Genomic DNA, 18,036 nt, shown 5'->3' with positions numbered 1-18,036 from the left:
ACAAATTTCTAACTGTTCTACCAGTCGTACAAATTTCTAGAAAACGTTTAAAATCGCAACCATCTGCATCATCCGTAATCTCTAGTTTGTCCAAAACAATAAATGATATGTGAAGAAGCTTCTAGAATAAAGCCCATTAATAACTACTTTACCACAAAAGAAGCCTAAGCCCATTTAATCTCCACTTGGCCCATTTGTAACTACTCAGTTTCTCTTTTAGAAGAGAAAATTAACGATTCACGCGAGTACAGAAAAGGAATAATTACAGTTGTCGCTTCTTCTAATCCTTTATTACTTTGCAAAACTTCACCACCGTAAGATCGAACCTCTCTCGGTGCCCTGTTTCCGTCTCCGCCGCTCTCTCCCGTCGATTTCTTCTTCTCAGGTTAGGGTTTCCTCCTATTATGTTCTCTCTGATGATGATGTCTGTCACTAACATCGTCTGGTATTCGTACTCGTAGTCTTAGGGTTTTGCTGTGAAGGTACTTAGATTTATAGAACCGAGCTTCCTCTCTGCGATCTTCGATTGATCAATTAGGTTTTCGTTACCGAGTGAGATTTAGTCCGTGTTCAAGGCTTCTCGCTTGTTCTTCTGACGTATTGAACTTGTTAGAGTTGCATTGCTCTGCTGATATGGTTTTTGAGTAAGCGTTTTAGTCCAATTGAATGATGGATCCTTGTTTGATTGCAGTTGGAAGGAGTGATTTGATATCAGGTCAAGCAAAATATGGCCAACTTACAACTCTCTGGAATCATTGAAAAGGTCTTCTTTCATCATCTATATCTCAAACGAAGCTCAACTTTGTTTGTGATTTGATTATATTCACTTTCTTTATTTCTATGTTTTTTTTGTATGATGTTCAGATGACGGGTAAAGATAAAGATTATAGATACATGGCAACCTCTGATTTGCTCAATGAGTTGAATAAGGATTCCTTCAAACTCGACTCCGACCTGGAGATGAGATTGTCGACCATCATTTTGCAACAGCTCGATGATGTTGCTGGTGATGTTTCTGGATTGGCTGTTAAGTGGTTAGCTTTCTTCTCTCAACAGCCTTTTTTTCCTTTTGCTCGTGAGATTTTTTTAAAGTTATCTGTTTGTGTTTTGTTCCAGTCTTGCTCCATTGGTGAAGAAGGTTGGAGAAGAGCGTATTGTGGAGATGACCAACAAACTGTGTGATAAACTGCTGCGTGGGAAAGACCAACACCGTGATACCGCGAGCATAGCTCTCAGGACTGTTGTTGCTCAAGTTGCTCCTTCGCTTGCTCCATCTATTCTTGTTACTCTAACTCCACAAATGATTGGAGGGATAAGTGGCCAGGTTAGTTTCTGGGAGGCCTATTCCTTTTTTTTTTCCAAATGATATGCCACAATTAGGGTCTGAGGCAATTTCAGGATGCCAGCAAAATTACAATTCAAAGTGAAAATCAGGCTACACAATAGATGAATTGATACTAACAATTGAATTGATTTTACGTTACAGTTTTGCTGGCCCTGTTAGAATTTAATAGCTCTTTCTGGATAGCTCTTAGTAAACCATAGAACTATACACGCTTATAATATTTGCTTTACCCTATGAAAACTGATGTACTATCTACTTGTTTTTGCAAGTAACTAACTTTCCGCTCGCTTGCTTCTGAAGGGAATGAGCCCAGGGATTAAGTGTGAATGTCTTGAGATCATGTGTGATGTTGTTCAAAAGTACGGAAGTTTAATGGCCGATGATCACGAGAAGCTACTGAACACACTGTTATCGCAATTGGACTGTAACCAAGCCACAGTTAGGAAGAAGACTGTTACATGCATTGGTAAGTTAACAAAACTGAGTCAATAAGATTGCTGGCTAGCTCTGTCAATAGCTGGCTTGTTTTTGAAACCATATTCTAATTCATGGGGATTAATTGACAGCTTTCCTCATCCCAATATGAACTATTGGAATATGGATTTCAGCGGTTGGTGTCAATTTATTTGATACTAATGCTGGTTCAAACGATATATTCAGCTCCATTTGTTTCTCCCTAGTCTTATGTTGAACTCCTAATTCAGTGGTGGATATCTGATTTCTCATTTTTCAATCTTTTTGGGTTTAGCATCTCTTGCGTCGAGTCTATCTGATGATTTGCTCGCGAAGGCGACAGTTCAAGTTGTGAAAAACCTAAGTAACAAGAATGCTAAATCGGAGATTACACGCACCAATATACAAATGATTGGAGCAATAAGGTACTTCCTTTCTATCCTTCTTGGTTGTGGTATAACTGCAGTGCTATCATATGTTTCTGTTAGTTGTGGTTTTATACCTATGTATTGAGTGGGATGCGTTGTTTACCGTATATCTGTTATTAGGCTTGACACGGGTGTAATGTAATTTAATGCGTTTTTTGTTTTGGTTTAGCCGTGCTGTCGGATACCGATTTGGGACTCATCTTGGTAACACTGTTCCAGTATTGATCAATTACTGCACCAGCGCTTCAGAAAATGATGAGGAGCTCCGCGAATATAGCTTACAGGTCTCCCCAGATTCCCTATTCTACTTTGTCACTAGACACTAGGCGTACATATTTGTTTTCTTATCCAATGGGTAACTACGTAGGCGTGCTTGTAGCCTCTTTTCTCTTATTCTGTCGTTATCAAGCTTTAATGAAAGTGGTATACGGCTGGTGATAATATGCCCGTTCTGAAATTCAACTGCAGGCACTTGAAAGTTTCTTGCTACGGTGTCCAAGAGACATCTCACCATATTGTGATGAAATTTTAAATCTCACTTTGGAATATATAAGTTACGACCCAAATTTTACGGACAACATGGATGAAGATACTGATGATGAGACTCCTGAAGATGAAGAAGATGAGTAAGTTCGGATATAAACATTGCATCCGTATCCTATTCCCTTACACTGCACCATTGTCTCAGTGATATATGTCTTTTTCCCTCACAGCGAGAGTGCAAATGAGTACACGGATGATGAGGATGCCAGCTGGAAAGTTAGGAGAGCAGCAGCAAAATGCTTAGCAGGATTAATAGTTTCCCGTTCTGAGATGATCTCTAAAGTATACCAAGAGGTATATAATTTTCTTAATAATGATCAAGAGGATTATTCATATTGTAAAATCATCCTTTGCTTCCGTTGATAACTGGCATTATTGTATTGTTTATTAATATACGGAATGAAAATTTACTGTAGTCCTTACTGTTGAGAAATTTTAAAATAAGTCTCTTCTTGTACAGGCCTGCCCGAAACTAATTGATAGATTTAAGGAAAGGGAGGAGAATGTGAAGGTATGTAAAATATATAAATTATTTATCTTGCGTTGTTATATGGTTACTGATCCGAGAAACTGTTGTTACAGATGGATGTTTTCAACACATTCATTGATCTATTACGGCAAACAGGAAATGTGACAAAAGGTCAAACTGACACCGATGAATCAAGGCAAATTTTCTGCACCCTTTCACTCCATCAGTATGGACGTCTTCACGTTACTAATGAGTCCTTACTGACTAAATATATAACTTTGTTTAAAGCAGTCCGAAATGGCTACTGAAGCAAGAAGTCTCAAAGGTTGTGAAATCCATAAATAGGCAACTGCGTGAGAAGTCTGTTAAGACAAAGGTATGGAAGTATAAAACTCTCCTTTTGGTTTGGTTCCTATATGATATTTCAGTAACTCCTTACCTATCCGCAGGTTGGAGCATTCTCTGTTTTGAGAGAGCTAGTGGTTGTCTTACCGGACTGCCTTGCTGATCATATTGGTTCGCTAGTTCCTGGAATTGAAAGAGCACTAAATGTTAGTTGGGATATTCACATATTTTTTCATGTATTTTCAGTGGTGTTCTTTGTTCATTTGCTCATGTTTCCTCTTTTTCCCCTCCAGGATAAATCTTCTACATCAAACTTGAAAATCGAAGCTCTTGTCTTCACAAAGTTAGTCTTGGCATCGCATGCGCCTCCTGTTTTCCATCCTTACATTAAGGTTGGATACGTTTTATGGTTTTTAGTCCATTGAAATATTAACAAAATGTTTAGTCATTGTTGTTGAGTCCATATACCTCAAAACCCTCAGTTTAAAAAAAAAAGAACATAACAACCTTTGACCCAAAAAGTGGACATAAACAACCGATGCGGGTTGATTTGACCGACTCTTCCAACTCTTATGTTAATCTAGGCTCTCTCCAGTCCTGTTTTAGCTGCTGTTGGAGAACGCTATTACAAGGTGACCGCTGAGGCATTAAGGGTCTGTGGGGAACTTGTCAGAGTAGTCCGTCCAAGTACTCAGGTGAGTATCTCATTACATTGAGACATTTTGTACTAGCTTGCTGAGTCAGTCTGTTCTCTAGATACGGTGTCAGCGTTTTCTTTCATTATTCAAACCATACTTTTACCCATACACAACCCACAGATCCTTGCGACTGATATTTTCTCTTATGTGGCTCAGAGCATGGGCTTTGATTTTAAACCATTTGTTCATCCAATCCACAATGCGATAATGTCTCGCTTGACGAATCAAGATCAAGACCAGGTGTGTGGCTGAATCCCCTTTTCTATTTATTTTTTAATTGTTTTTGAATATCCATGCGTTGTGGGGGACTTAGATCTGAATAATTTTCTCTGTAAAATCTTTTAACTTGTCTTTATGAGTAATTACAGAATTTAGATAATGCAAGCAGATTGCTGTGTTTGTATTTGTACTATTTCTTATCCTCTCACTTCGCTTCAACAGGAGGTCAAGGAAAGTGCTATTACCTGCATGGGTCTTGTTATTTCAACATTTGGCGATGAACTCAGAAAAGAATTACCTTCATGCCTTCCTGTGCTTGTCGACCGAATGGGAAACGAAATCACTCGCCTCACAGCAGTAAAGGTTGTTCTCGTTCTTCTGTTGACGTTTTTATTTCCGAAATTTTTTAGCATGTATGTGATTCTTTTGGTGCATGCAGGCATTTGCTGTCATTGCCACTTCTCCGCTGCACATTGATCTGTCATGTGTTTTGGTCAATTTGATTGCTGAACTAACTGGATTCTTAAGAAAGGTATGGCTTTTTACCACCATATCTAATTGTCATCAATTTCTGTCTAATGTTCATAATCAGTGGAAAATATCCCTGAATACAATATCTGGTAGTTTTTTTTTTTAATGTAAAAAAAAAAAACAATATCTGGTAGTTAAGCAATTTGTATTAATGTTTTTTGTAAAACAGGCTAATCGGGTGCTAAGGCAAGCAACACTGATCACCATGAATACCTTGGTAACAGCGTACGGAGATAAGATTGGCTCAGATGCTTATGAAGTTATTGTTGTTGAGCTTTCATCTCTGATAAGGTCTGCTTGCCAGAATTTTCCTAACGTTCTTTACTTTTTTTGGGTTGGTTGTTTTATTAGAAAGATGACTTCATCTGTCTTTTCCAGTGTTTCGGATCTCCACATGACAGCTCTTGCACTTGAACTCTGCTGCACTCTGATGACTGGAAAGAGTTGTAGTGAAAATATCAGTTTGGCGGTTCGCAAAAAAGTTCTTCCGCAGGCACTAACTTTAGTTAAAAGCCCATTGCTTCAGGGTCAAGCACTTTTGGTAACTTGTCGTTTTGTTTGAATTTTTTTTATACTTAGGCTGAGACCAAAATACAAAACAGAAACGATTTGTTGGACGCTTGTCTCAGGCTCTGCAAGGATTCTTTGAAGCTCTGGTGTATCATGCAAATACGAGTTTCTACACCTTGCTGGACTCATTACTTTCCTGCGCTAAGCCGTCTCCTCAGTCTGGAGGTGTCCCAAAGCAAGCATTGTATTCAATTGCACAGTGTGTCGCGGTTCTTTGTCTCGCGGCAGGTGATAAGAATTGTTCTTCTACGGTTAAAATGCTTATGGAAATACTTAAAGATGACAGCGGCACAAATACAGTAAGCTTTCTGATTTTGTATTAGTGTGCGAACCATTAGGGATTAGGCTCGAGCTTATTTTCCGTTATAGATCTACACAGCTTGAAGGCTAATTTTTGTGGTGATCGATTTTCTCCCAGGCAAAACAGCACCTTGCCCTGTTGTCTCTTGGTGAGATTGGGAGAAGGAAAGATCTAAGCGCACATGCTGGCATTGAAACAATAGTCATTGAATCTTTCCAGTCTCCTTTTGAAGAAATAAAGTCTGCGGCTTCATATGCTCTTGGAAACATTGCTGTTGGCAATCTGCCCAATTATTTACCTTTTATCTTAAACCAGATTGATAATCAACAGAAAAAACAATATATTCTTCTGCATTCACTCAAGGAGGTGAGTTTTCCTGACCTAAGTATATCTTTAGTATTGTGTCAGATTACATGGTTTACTGGATTTCATACATTGTTCCTCCATTTTTCAGGTGATCGTGAGGCAGTCTGTTGATAAAGCGGACTTCCAGAATTCTAGTGTTGAGAAGATACTTGCTTTACTGTTTAACCACTGTGAAAGCGAGGAAGAGGGTGTAAGAAATGTTGTTGCTGAATGCTTGGGAAAAATGGCGTTGATAGAACCTGAGAAACTGGTTCCTGCACTTAAGGTAGCTAGAGAAGCGATGCAGATCAATCTAACTATCTGCATTTACTCATTTTCCATCATGCTTTTAACGATGAACAATGCTGAACTTTATAGGTAAGGACGACAAGTCAAGCCGCTTTTACTCGTGCAACTGTTGTTACCGCAGTGAAATATTCTGTAGTGGAACGGCCTGAGAAGTTAGATGAAATCATCTTCCCTGAGATTTCTTCATTCCTCATGTTAATCAAAGATGGCGATAGGGTACGTCTAATAATAAAATTAACCCAAGTCGATGATAACAAAATCATTAAGAAGCATTTGACAAGAAAATGACTTTGCTGTGACTGAGCATAACGTTTCCATGGTTTATGCAGCATGTTAGGCGTGCAGCTGTGTCAGCCCTGAGTACCTTTGCTCATTATAAACCAAACCTTATCAAAGGACTCCTCCCTGAATTGTTACCACTTCTTTATGATCAAACCGTTATTAAGGTAATCTCTTTAGAAGCATATTAGTGATACGTAACACAATTGTTGTCATATATCATAATAACTCGGAAGGTTTTGATTTATCCATTGACTGGGGGACATATCTGTTTTGCAGAAAGAATTAATAAGAACGGTTGATCTAGGGCCATTCAAGCACGTTGTAGATGATGGGCTTGAATTGAGGAAAGCAGCTTTTGAGTGTGTATTTACTCTGCTCGATAGCTGTCTTGATCAACTGAATCCGTCTTCTTTCATTATTCCTTTCCTCAAATCCGGACTAGAAGGTGAGTATCTCTATATCTCTCTCGAATGTTAATTAACCTACAGTTTATGTCTTTATAACATAAACCTCTGTTTATGCAGATCATTATGATCTGAAGATGCTTTGTCATCTCATACTCTCACTACTAGCGGATAAATGCCCCTCAGCCGTGCTAGCTGGTATGTTAATAGCTCTTCCAAAATCATCATTGGTTCAAATCGGAGGACGAAAAATAGAGATTTTTTTTTTCTGATGTGTCTTCCATTTTTATCATATGATGTTTTCTTTTTAAGTACTGGATTCGCTAGTGGAACCACTGCAAAAAACAATAAACTTCAAGCCAAAGCAAGATGCAGTGAAGCAAGAGCATGACCGTAATGAAGACATGATCAGAAGTGCTCTTCGTGCTATATCATCATTAGACCGGATCAGGTTTCTTCCACTCCTTCAAGATTATGATTTTTTTTCTATTCTGCGTTGAAATCCAAACTTATCTGATCTGTTTTTACTTTGAATAAAAATGTGAAATGTCAAACAGTGGAGTGGATTATAGCCACAAGTTCAAGAGCTTAATGGCTGACATGAAGAGGTCTGAACGATTGTGGGGAAAGTACCAAGCAATCCGCAACGAGTAAAGAAGACTTTGTATCTTGTGTTACTTGGATACTGAACCATAATATGGCGATGGATGATTTTTTTTTCTCTGCGTGAGATGAAACAGTGTTCCAAGAGAGTAGAGGGGAAAGAAAACGAAAAAAATCGAGAACATAAGTTTTCTGAATCGGCGAACAAGAATTTTATTGCTCAACAGTTATATTATAACTTTTGAAATAGTTAAAAGGCTTCTGTATTGACCCCTGTTTGTGTTGTTGCTTTATAAGTTTTCATTATTCGACCGTGTGAGGGATCTTATAGCCTCTTGTTTCTATTTTGGCTAGTATTAGTATTGTGTTTCATACAGAATAAAAAACTACATGGCCTCTCAGATAGAGACGGCTTGAAATCTCAAATAGAGACGGTTGTGTTCAAGCCTATACATGGAATGGAACATCGGGGGTTACCTTAAGATCTCAAATAAAATGTCGTATGCAATTAACTCCAAACTGAACATGCAACTGTGGCATGTTAAACTTCAGCTTATTATTTATTTGAAAAAAAACACTCCTGCATTCATTCTCTCATATGGACTTAATATATTAGTTAAATTAAGATAATACCATAGTTTCCCAGAGATCTTTATCATTAATGCAACCTCCATTTTTGCAGAAGACAGAAAGAGTTTCTTCAACTCATCAGGTAATGTTCATGTCACCCAAAGAGAGAGAGACGGCTTGGATATATAATCTCCTGAAGGCTGGACAGGCCCCAGGGAAACAAAACATATTCGCATTTTATTTCATTGGATTGGTCAGCTATACCCTATTGTCAACTAACACAAAGAAACAAAGCAATCGAATAGAAAGAAAGAAAAAGGAGCTAATCTTCGATTCAACTTGCAAAAGAGCAGAAAATCCACAAAAGGGTTTCAGATCTTTCTGTTTTAAGAGGTTTAATCGAGAGACAGGAACAATTGCTACTCAAGTAAATACCTTAAAATCCTTTAGAAACACATAAAATCACTCTCTCTCATTCATTAGAACCCTCAGCATCATTACCAGACTTGAGATGAAGATGCTTCTCTCTCTTTTGGAAATCTGTCAACCCTTTACCACTTCCAATCACACCCACTTTCCCAAATGGATCCTCTGGTGATTTGAATATACTTTCTTTCTTCCTCCCTGTAAAAAACCCTACCTGCCAACCAGTAAAACCATCTCTCAGAATCAGAGAGCAAGAAAAGAAAAAAGATCAATCCAAATTGCGAATATATATGTTTTTTAAAACCTTTTTAGTTTTAGCTTTAGTCGTCTGAAACTGTTGCCACGCATTCTGTTTCTTGTTCTGTGCAACCTCCAGTTGCTCCTGCCTCGCCTTTGACTTGAAAGCATGTATCTTCTTACGCTTTGCAATTTTCTGCAAAAAAAAACAACCGAGATCTCATAAACAACTACCTCATAAACAACTACCTAAATTATTAAATAATCAAATCTTTGACTTACCACATCCTCGGGATCGTTAGGATCGATTTTAAGCTTTGCTGGTAGAGTTTTGGATTGATAATCAGAAGTCGCAGCTTGCTCAATCTTTCTTTTGAGTGCATTCTTTGCAGCTTCAGCTATTCTTTCTGCTTCCAAGAGGGCATTGGTCTCTATTGCCCTCACATTATCTGGATCAACCTATATATTAAAACATTGGCAACCTCAACATTAGTTTTTGTTTAATAGAAAAAAACAAACGGGAACAGAAGCATTACCTCTTCCTTGTTACCCCACTCAGTATACGAAACATAATAACCGTTTAGAGTATGCGCCTCAATAGTCGCATCATACCTGAACATTAAACAAATCAAACAAAGAAGAAAATGGAAAACAATAAAGTAGATACATCACAAATTACAAGAGACCAGAGAGTTTTTTTCAGACATACCATTCGCCATCTTCGCTATAGACAGCTTGAACTTTTGTTCCAATGGGGAACTTACCCTCATGTATTGGGTCATTCCTTGATTCCTGTAAAACAAAAACAAAAAAAAATGGAAAACAGTTACGCCTAGTGACCAAAATATGTACTGGACTTTGGAGTGAGATCCAGGTTTACATCAGTAATTTTGTTAAGAAGTGGATAAAATAACGACATCAGTAAATAAACCAACCATTTTTTGCCAAGCACCCTCAAGTAAATCGGGTGATTCAGCGGTTGCTCCAGCATCTGAAAGAGGGATCTCATTTTGCTTAGCGGTTGCAAGAAGTTCCTCTGTCAATGCAATCACCTACGTGTTGCAAAACAAGTGTGTCAGAGAATTGAGGATTCAAGCAATTTCACCACAAGATATATATGTCTATTAAGATTATATCAGAAATAGAACTTCAGGGATCAAAGACGCGAGAAATCAGGAAGCAGACTGGCAATCATGACCCAGATATTAGCACACCTGCACAACAAGCAAGATAGAAACGATGAAGTCCTCACTAATTCCCCTAGTTTCATGTATACTCCAACAACTGCTTTTGACTAACCCAAACCTCGAGTTCCGGAGTAAAACAGCACTCAAAATTAAACTCACCTTTCAGATTACAAAAGTGAGACGTAGCTGCACTGTATCCAGTAGATGTTAAATGAGGTTGCTATATCGAGCAACAAGCTGAATCCTTCAAAAGATGGGAGGGGGAATGGAAAACATAAAAGGACATGAAACCTAGATGATGCTCAACTAACATAAAATCTACTTTAGCGTGTTAATAATACACGAGCAGAATGACATGGGACAAGAGAGACAACAAGATTGTGATCACACAAAAACCAAGAATGAAGTGAAGTGATTAATTAGTTAGAGTGAGAAGGATGTATGATCCTCACCTCTTTAAGCTCCTTTTCCATGTCTGCATATTCAGAGTTTCTAGGGTCTTGTGACAAAAGCTGCTTCACCTGGAAACCACAAAAAAAAAAGAGTGTAAATTTATCTATCAGATAATCCATCATGGAGAAAACAAGCACCGAGGAAGATTAATAATTCTACTCTTTTTACAATTAAAACAAACTTGTTCAATCAACGAAACCCTAATTTGAAGCATCCCTTCCTTACGAACCCCTAACAATCACACATAACCCTAATCTGCTCAATTCAATTGTTCGATTCTCTATAAGCCCTAAACAAAGGCCGTGAAAAGAAGAGATTAAAACAGTTGGTTCACCTGTTGGAGCTGCTCTTTGTAGGTAGTGAGATTCGAAGCCAACTCGTTAATGCTCACTTCTTCTTCTCCTTCCATCGTCTTCTCCAAACTGAAAAAGAGTTTTAGCTTCGAATCGAATCGAATCGAATCTCACTGATCTTTCCTCCTCACCAAAGTTCTTCGTCGCCAAGATTATATTTTAGAGAGGAGAAGGAAGCGAAGCTATTTTGATTGTTCTAAAACAAAAAAACTGCACGCCGTTTTGCCTCTATTCCTATAGATGGGTAGGCGAAGCGGCGCGTTTCTTTTAGTTTCAACTTTCAAAAATAACCCTCAACTTAAAGAAAGTTTATAAATGTATCCAACATAAATATTTATATCGATAATACCCTCTTCCGATTGAATATTAGAGTCAATTTCTTAGAGCATGTGCATTGCAGACTCTTAACACTAGATCTTAGTGTAATGAGCTATTTAATTAAATGAAAAAGGAGGGATTTAATTAAGGGCTGTTGCTTAATTAAGCGTTGAAAGGCTGACGCTTGTGGGACGCGTGGCGATAGAGGATAGGATGGATGTTTTTAGAGAAAAGAAAACTATTTCTTTTTTTTTTGTCTCTTCGAGACGAGTTTGGAAAGAAAAGGAAATTGGCGGATGGAGAATGAATCTCATCAGTGGAGGATGAATCTCATCAGTGGTTTTGGTCGATGTCGAAGATTCATCGGTGGTTCTCGGTCGCTCTCCTTGTCGATTCGGTGTCTGTTCTCATGGATTCTCGCTGGCTCCTCGCGGTGGTGATCGTCGAAGAATCACGGTGGCTATCCTGGACGGATAAAATTTGTGGATGTACCCAAGGATGAAAATCGGCGGTAGCTTCTGATTGCAATCGAAAGGTAAATTCCTTTTTTTTAATTTCTATGTCTTTGCATGTCTTTAATTTTAGTCTTTTGTGTTCTTGTGTATTGTTTGATTCAATTTCAATATTTTTTATAAATTTCTCTGTCTTTGCAAGAAGGAACCGAAGCAAGTTACATGAGATATTCACAAGAAAGAACTTCAATAAACACTGGTTCGGAGGAGAGGAGAAGATGCTCTGTTCACGTTATGTACCATGGAGATAAAGGTAAATCCAAAGTTCTCTTTGTTCTTTAAGGTTGATTAATTAATTCGTGTTTGATCTTCTAGGTTGAGTAATAAATGTTTAGGTTAGTTTATGGTTGTGTTAGTGATATCTTGTGTTTTTAATAGATTTTATCATTCATTTATCATGCATTTTGATCATCTAGGATAGCATTTAGACTTGTTTAGTTTGCATTGCATTGCATTTGTTCTTATCAGGTGATGGAGATGCCAAATGGTGACTTTGGAGCAATTGGAGGTGGATTGGAGGCAAGATTGGTGTTTTTCGAGTTCATGGTGTGATGACCAAGTGTCCCAGCGGCTTCATGTGACAGGCAGCGGCATTTTGACCTTGCAGGAAGCCGATGCACATCACCCAGCGGCCTAGCGTCACCCAGCGGCCTGGCGTCCTGACGAGAAGCCGGTGCAGAAGTTCTGCTGAAAATTCTAAGTGTTGGAGCGGCTTTTGGTGCAGCGGCTTCACCAGACCGCTGGAGAAAATCGACCCTCCCTGCCCGACTTCGAGATGTTGCAGCGGCTTGGTGAACGTGACGAGAAGCCGGTGTGCATATCCCAGCGGGTTTCTGCACTCCTCAACGGCTTTTTGTCAGCGCCAAAAGGCAGTTGCGACCATTTTCATAGTTAGCATTTGAGAGTTTATCAGACTTGTTTTTACTCTTTTATCCTTATGTTTCTAGCTACTATAAATACTTTGTAGACCTAATCTTTGTAATCATCTCATTTTCTCTCTAGACTTTGCCTCATCTTGTAAAACTTGAATCTTTTATCAATCTAAGGATTTTTGGAATCTTCATCTTATATCTTGTTTCTCTTAATCATTAACATGATTAGCCTTGAATCTCATATGGATTTGAGGTTTATCATGGAGATTAGGGAGTAGACACATTTTGGATTCATGGGTTAGGGTGATTAAGGGTGATTAGTGAAGATCTAGGGTGTTTAGTGTTAGATCTATTTCTTTCTTTGCTTGTTGAGGGTTCTTAATGCTATTTTAGTCTTGATCATACTAAAATAGATCTCTAGACATTTCCTGCCCGAAAGGTGTATGATGAAATGTCTGAACCAACTCTTCAATGCTTTTAGTCTACTTTGCCAAAGAGATTTGTTGTTAAAGAGGCTAAGATTGCTATTAGACTTGTTCTCCATGTTTGCTTTAGTAATATTCAACCTAAGAGATTAGATGCTTGAGTTGCTTTAGCAAAAGAACATTCATCTAGAGATAGAGCTTGTTTAGTGTTGTGTCTAGGCATAAGGAAAGTGTTTGATTGATAGCTTGCCACTCTAGTTTGGATCTTAGTCACCCAAGATCAAGTCTCTTTCCCATGGGTCCACCTTAGCATTTGATTGAGTTCTTGCATTTGTTTCTAGTTTGGATTTGAGATCACCTTATTTATATTTCTAGGACCTTAGTTTGTTACCATCATCCATCTTCTCGTTTGCTTAGATTAAGAGAGTTTGTGTATTCTTAGTGCTATAGATCTCTAGTTCTCTGTGGTTCGACAATCTTTTATACTATCATTTGACTTGGGAGCCTTGAAAACTTCCAATATCAAATTGGCGCCGTTGCCGGGGAACTAGTAGATTTATCATTAGGATTTCAATCTTTCTTGAGACTAAGCTTTATTTTCTTGCTTTGTTTTGCTTTTGTACAGTTACTAACCTTTTCTTCTAGCTTTTGTTATTTGTAGAGATGGCTTCAAGTTACCATGGGGAGCCACAAGAAGAGGAAGACACATTTGAATATCACATTCAAGATGACTTTGATGCAAGTATACTCACACCAGCACAACTTGTGATGTTATATGAGCTTCAGAAGGAGTACCCAGGTTCGGCAAAGACATCCCTAGCACGAAGGATCCGGTTGGAGCTTATTAAGGATCGAGCAGAGCTTGAAGGAAGGGAGGTTACAAAGTATGAGTTTAATGTTGCCTATGACCTTAAAGAGGTAATGGATTGGGCTCCACCACTCCAGCTGGAAGGTATAGAAATTTCCATTTTAGAACTTCAATTTGAGAAAATATGCTCGCCTTGTGGTGAAAACATTGCCCATGATCATGATTCTCTTGTGCTCATCAATGAATGTCTTGATCTGATATGTGAAACTAGGAAGCTAGATGAGTTGAGAATAGAAAAGCTTGCTAGAGATCATATTGAAGTTTGTTTTGACAAGAGCTATCTATGTGCTTCATTTGATCTCGAATCTGAGTTTTTGATTCTTAATGAACCTAGACCTCTTCTTTCTCTTGCTGATACAGGGGATGAGCTTGATGTGGATAAGCTCTTGCTTGAGATAGAAAACCCCCTTGTCAAAAATAATCATGAGAATGTGAACATTGTGTTTTATTCAGTTGATGGAGATAGAGTTGACTACTTTGTTAAAACCTCGTTTGAACCAGTAGTTGACTTTATCTTTCCACCAAATGCATTTGATTCTCATGCCTATTTAAACATCAAAGAGCATCTCATATTTCATGATTCATCTATAGTGAAGCTCTTTGATGAAAAATCTGTCTATTTTCTATGGACAGTAGTGTGCTCCTTTGCGCACTTGGTTTCTTGTTCTTGTAGGAGAAGGACCAAAGGTGCATTGGCTCAGCCTTTTGATACCTATGATTAGCATGCACACAAAGTCAAGCTAGAGACTTAAAACAAGCTCACTTGGGAGGAAGTCCCATGTTTATCCATTGTATATATTTTTTTTTATCTTTCTTTCTTTTAAGTTGTTTAATAAGTATGGTTGAGATTTTCAGGTTGGGTGTATCTCTAGATAAGAGAAGTCTTCATTTCCACTTCAGCCTATGTTTACCGGTGCAACAAACAAGAGGCCAAGGGTCCTTTACCACCCAATTCAGACAATAAACTCCAAGTATGTGCCACTCTACCCTTGTAAATAATTAGTTATCATGTTTATTTCCTTCCCTTAGATCTCTTCTTTGAGCTTACTCTCACACAAGGGACTGTGTGAAGTAAGTTTGGGGGAGAGTCTACTATCTCACATTGTTTTTTGTTTTGTTTTCTTGTCATGAGTCTCATGCATTGCATTGCATACTTATTTGCATAAAAAAAAAAAAAATTCTAGAAGCATTTATATTGCATTCATGCATTGGGAGAAACCTTGTAAAGAGCACATGTCTAGAACTCAATTTGACACCTTAGTTAAACATATCAAATAGCTTGAGCATCTCTTAAAAGAGCTTGTAAGTTTCGAGCCTTGAACTCTCTTCTTGAAACATGTTGCTTGCTTGATATTGGCATTGCTCTTGAAAGCCAACTCCAATTTGAACTTGAACTTAATGAACTTAATCTCTCTTGCATATGGGCACTTGCATACTTGATCATGGATCTCATACGCATTTGGGTTATCTTATTCCATTCATTATCCTTTGTTAACCCAAATGGAACTCTCCTACCCCTAAACCCTTAGCCATTCTTTGAGACCAACATTGATTTGCTTGAGTGAGGCCTTCTTTTTGATAGCTTGTCATGTGCAAAATCTTGAGAGTATTGGGAGCGACATAGATTTGTTCTCATCTCTTGCTAGCATAGGATCCTCATTTGAGTTAGCATCTAGGATGGTTAGTGGGTTTGTTTATTCTAAAGTTTGTTATCTTGGGTTTGGGAGAAAAGAAAGATGAGAAAGATGATCAAAAAGTTGAGAAAAGAAGCCACTAAGGATCAAAAATAAGAAATCTCTAGATTTAGTCTATTTGAACCTTCCCCCAATATAAAAAAAAAAAAAAATACAAAATGATGAATCAATAAGATGGTGGGAAGGTAGATAGAGCTAAGAGTTGTGGAAAGTTAATAAAAGATCCTTAGATGGTTTTGTTAAAGAGTTCATGAGGTGAGTGTGATAAAGTGGGTTACTTTGGGTATTGGGATGAATGTGAATAGGGGTGAAGCTTGTTATATCACTTAGGAAAGGGTAGAATGATGAGAATGGATCTATGTATGCATAAATTGCTCCTGGTCTTAGATAAATTTTGCATAATGATCAAGCTCCTTGTTCTTGAGTGATTGCCACTTTGAAATGATTTATTTGAGCCATTGTTTTCATTCACATTTGACCACTTTGTTCACCAAGCCAAATGATTAGGATCATGTGCCCATTTGCAAGTATTCACCTTATGTGTTTGTATAAATGAATGTGAGAGTTGGTCTAAAGAGCTTGTTGATGGATAAGCATTGCAACTTGTGTAGAAGTATAGGAGTATGGATAGGTCTTGAGAAGCTAGAGTGTAATAAAAATTCTTGCTCATGCTATTTGCTATATTTTCCTTAGGATGTCAAGTTGAAGGCTAGAAAGTGTTTCTTTTGGTTATAAGCTCTCATTTTCAAACCTCTTCTCCAAATAAGTTCTTGAAAGTTTACTTGTGGACAAGTAAAGGACAAGTTTGGGGGAGTTGATATCTTGTGTTTTTAATAGATTTTATCATTCATTTATCATGCATTTTGATCATCTAGGATAGCATTTAGACTTGTTTAGTTTGCATTGCATTGCATTTTTTCTTATCAGGTGATGGAGATGCCAAATGGTGACTTTGGAGCAATTGGAGGTGGATTGGAGGCAAGATTGGTGTTTTTTCGAGTTCATGGTGTGATGACCAAGTGTCCCAGCGGCTTCATGTGACAGGCAGCGGCATTTTGACCTTGCAGGAAGCCGATGCACATCACCCAGCGGCCTAGCGTCACCCAGCGGCCTGGCGTCCTGACGAGAAGCCGGTGCAGAAGTTCTGCTGAAAATTCTAAGTGTTGGAGCGGCTTTTGGTGCAGCGGCTTCACCAGACCGCTGGAGAAAATCGACCCTCCCTGCCCGACTTCGAGATGTTGCAGCGGCTTGGTGAACGTGACGAGAAGCCGGTGTGCATATCCCAGCGGGTTTTCTGCACTCCTCAACGGCTTTTTGTCAGCGCCAAAGGCAGTTGCGACCATTTTCATAGTTAGCATTTGAGAGTTTATCAGACTTGTTTTTTACTCTTTTATCCTTATGTTTCTAGCTACTATAAATACTTTGTAGACCTAATCTTTGTAATCATCTCATTTTCTCTCTAGACTTTGCCTCATTTTGTAAAAGCTTGAATCTTTTATCATCTAAGGATTTTGGAATCTTCATCTTATATCTTGTTTCTCTTAATCATTAACATGATTAGCCTTGAATCTCATATGGATTTGAGGTTTATCATGGAGATTAGGGAGTAGACACATTTTGGATTCATGGGTTAGGGTGATTAAGGGTGATTAGTGAAGATCTAGGGTGTTTAGTGTTAGATCTACTTCTTTCTTTGCTTGTTGAGGTTTCTTAATGCTATTTTAGTCTTGATCATACTAAAATAGATCTCCTAGACATTTCCTGCCCGAAAGGTGTATGATGAAATGTCTGAACCAACTCTTCAATGCTTTTAGTCTACTTTGCCAAGAGATTTGTTGTTAAAGAGGCTAAGATTGCTATTAGACTTGTTCTCCATGTTGCTTTAGTAATATTCAACCTAAGAGATTTGATGCTTGAGTTGCTTTAGCAAAGAAACATTCATCTCTAGAGAAAGAGCTTGTTTAGTGTTGTGTCTAGGCATAAGGAAAGTGTTGATTTGATAGCTTGCCACTCTAGCTTGGATCTTAGTCACCCAAATCAAGTCCTCTTTCCCATGAGTCCACCTTAGCATTTGATTGAGTTCTTGCATTGTTTCTAGTTGGATTTGAGATCACCTTTTATATTTCTAGGACCTTAGTTTGTTACCATCATCCATCTTCTCGTTTGCTTAGATTAAGAGAGTTTGTGTATTCTTAGTGCTATAGATCTCTAGTTCTCTGTGGTTCGACAATCTTTTATACTATCATTTGACTTGGGAGCCTTGAAAACTTCCAATA

The 18,036-nt window shown here is 38.2% G+C and overlaps 3 protein-coding genes across 5 annotated transcripts in view; 2 read left to right on the top strand and 1 right to left on the bottom strand.

The window, feature by feature from the left end:
- The first annotated feature begins 230 nt into the window (after nucleotides 1-230).
- LOC108854800 (cullin-associated NEDD8-dissociated protein 1) lies at nucleotides 231-8,159 on the top strand. Its single transcript, XM_018628464.2, has 29 exons — nucleotides 231-385; nucleotides 692-763; nucleotides 865-1,034; nucleotides 1,117-1,324; nucleotides 1,646-1,811; nucleotides 2,094-2,223; nucleotides 2,396-2,510; nucleotides 2,695-2,852; nucleotides 2,940-3,063; nucleotides 3,230-3,280; nucleotides 3,352-3,434; nucleotides 3,530-3,614; nucleotides 3,688-3,789; nucleotides 3,877-3,975; nucleotides 4,168-4,278; nucleotides 4,438-4,521; nucleotides 4,723-4,863; nucleotides 4,940-5,032; nucleotides 5,201-5,322; nucleotides 5,410-5,572; nucleotides 5,661-5,900; nucleotides 6,020-6,268; nucleotides 6,357-6,533; nucleotides 6,626-6,772; nucleotides 6,886-7,002; nucleotides 7,115-7,283; nucleotides 7,363-7,440; nucleotides 7,555-7,693; nucleotides 7,800-8,159. Exons 2-29 carry the CDS (start codon nucleotides 728-730, stop codon nucleotides 7,894-7,896), a joined length of 3,654 nt encoding a protein of 1,217 aa, XP_018483966.1. The 5' UTR covers nucleotides 231-385; nucleotides 692-727; the 3' UTR covers nucleotides 7,897-8,159.
- Nucleotides 8,160-8,723: 564 nt separating this feature from the next.
- On the bottom strand, nucleotides 8,724-11,283 carry LOC108848302 (uncharacterized). The gene is made up of 8 exons (XM_018621625.2): nucleotides 11,053-11,283; nucleotides 10,718-10,786; nucleotides 10,014-10,130; nucleotides 9,788-9,870; nucleotides 9,615-9,690; nucleotides 9,361-9,537; nucleotides 9,146-9,274; nucleotides 8,724-9,055 (listed from the first exon to the last, which is right to left on the bottom strand). Exons 1-8 carry the CDS (start codon nucleotides 11,125-11,127, stop codon nucleotides 8,888-8,890), a joined length of 894 nt encoding a protein of 297 aa, XP_018477127.1. The 5' UTR covers nucleotides 11,128-11,283; the 3' UTR covers nucleotides 8,724-8,887.
- Nucleotides 11,284-13,827: 2,544 nt separating this feature from the next.
- Nucleotides 13,828-18,036, top strand: part of LOC130510862 (uncharacterized) — a 10,101-nt gene continuing 5,892 nt past the window's right edge. For 2 of the 3 annotated variants that reach the window (XR_008944652.1, XM_057007557.1), the window contains exon 1: nucleotides 13,828-14,150. Coding sequence is in view for 2 of the 3 variants with exons in the window: in XM_057007557.1 (XP_056863537.1) it covers nucleotides 13,862-14,150 (289 nt within the window). In the remaining variant the exon portion in view is untranslated. Of the gene's footprint in view, nucleotides 14,151-17,964; nucleotides 18,027-18,036 lie in introns of those variants that run through there. The other variant, XM_057007558.1, reaches the window with a different exon arrangement.

Source organism: Raphanus sativus, chromosome 4 (genome assembly GCF_000801105.2).
Source record: "Raphanus sativus cultivar WK10039 chromosome 4, ASM80110v3, whole genome shotgun sequence".
Taxonomy (NCBI): domain Eukaryota; kingdom Viridiplantae; phylum Streptophyta; class Magnoliopsida; order Brassicales; family Brassicaceae; genus Raphanus; species Raphanus sativus.
The sequence above is the reverse complement of the archived record's forward strand: the minus strand, read 5'-3'. Positions and strand labels throughout refer to the sequence as shown.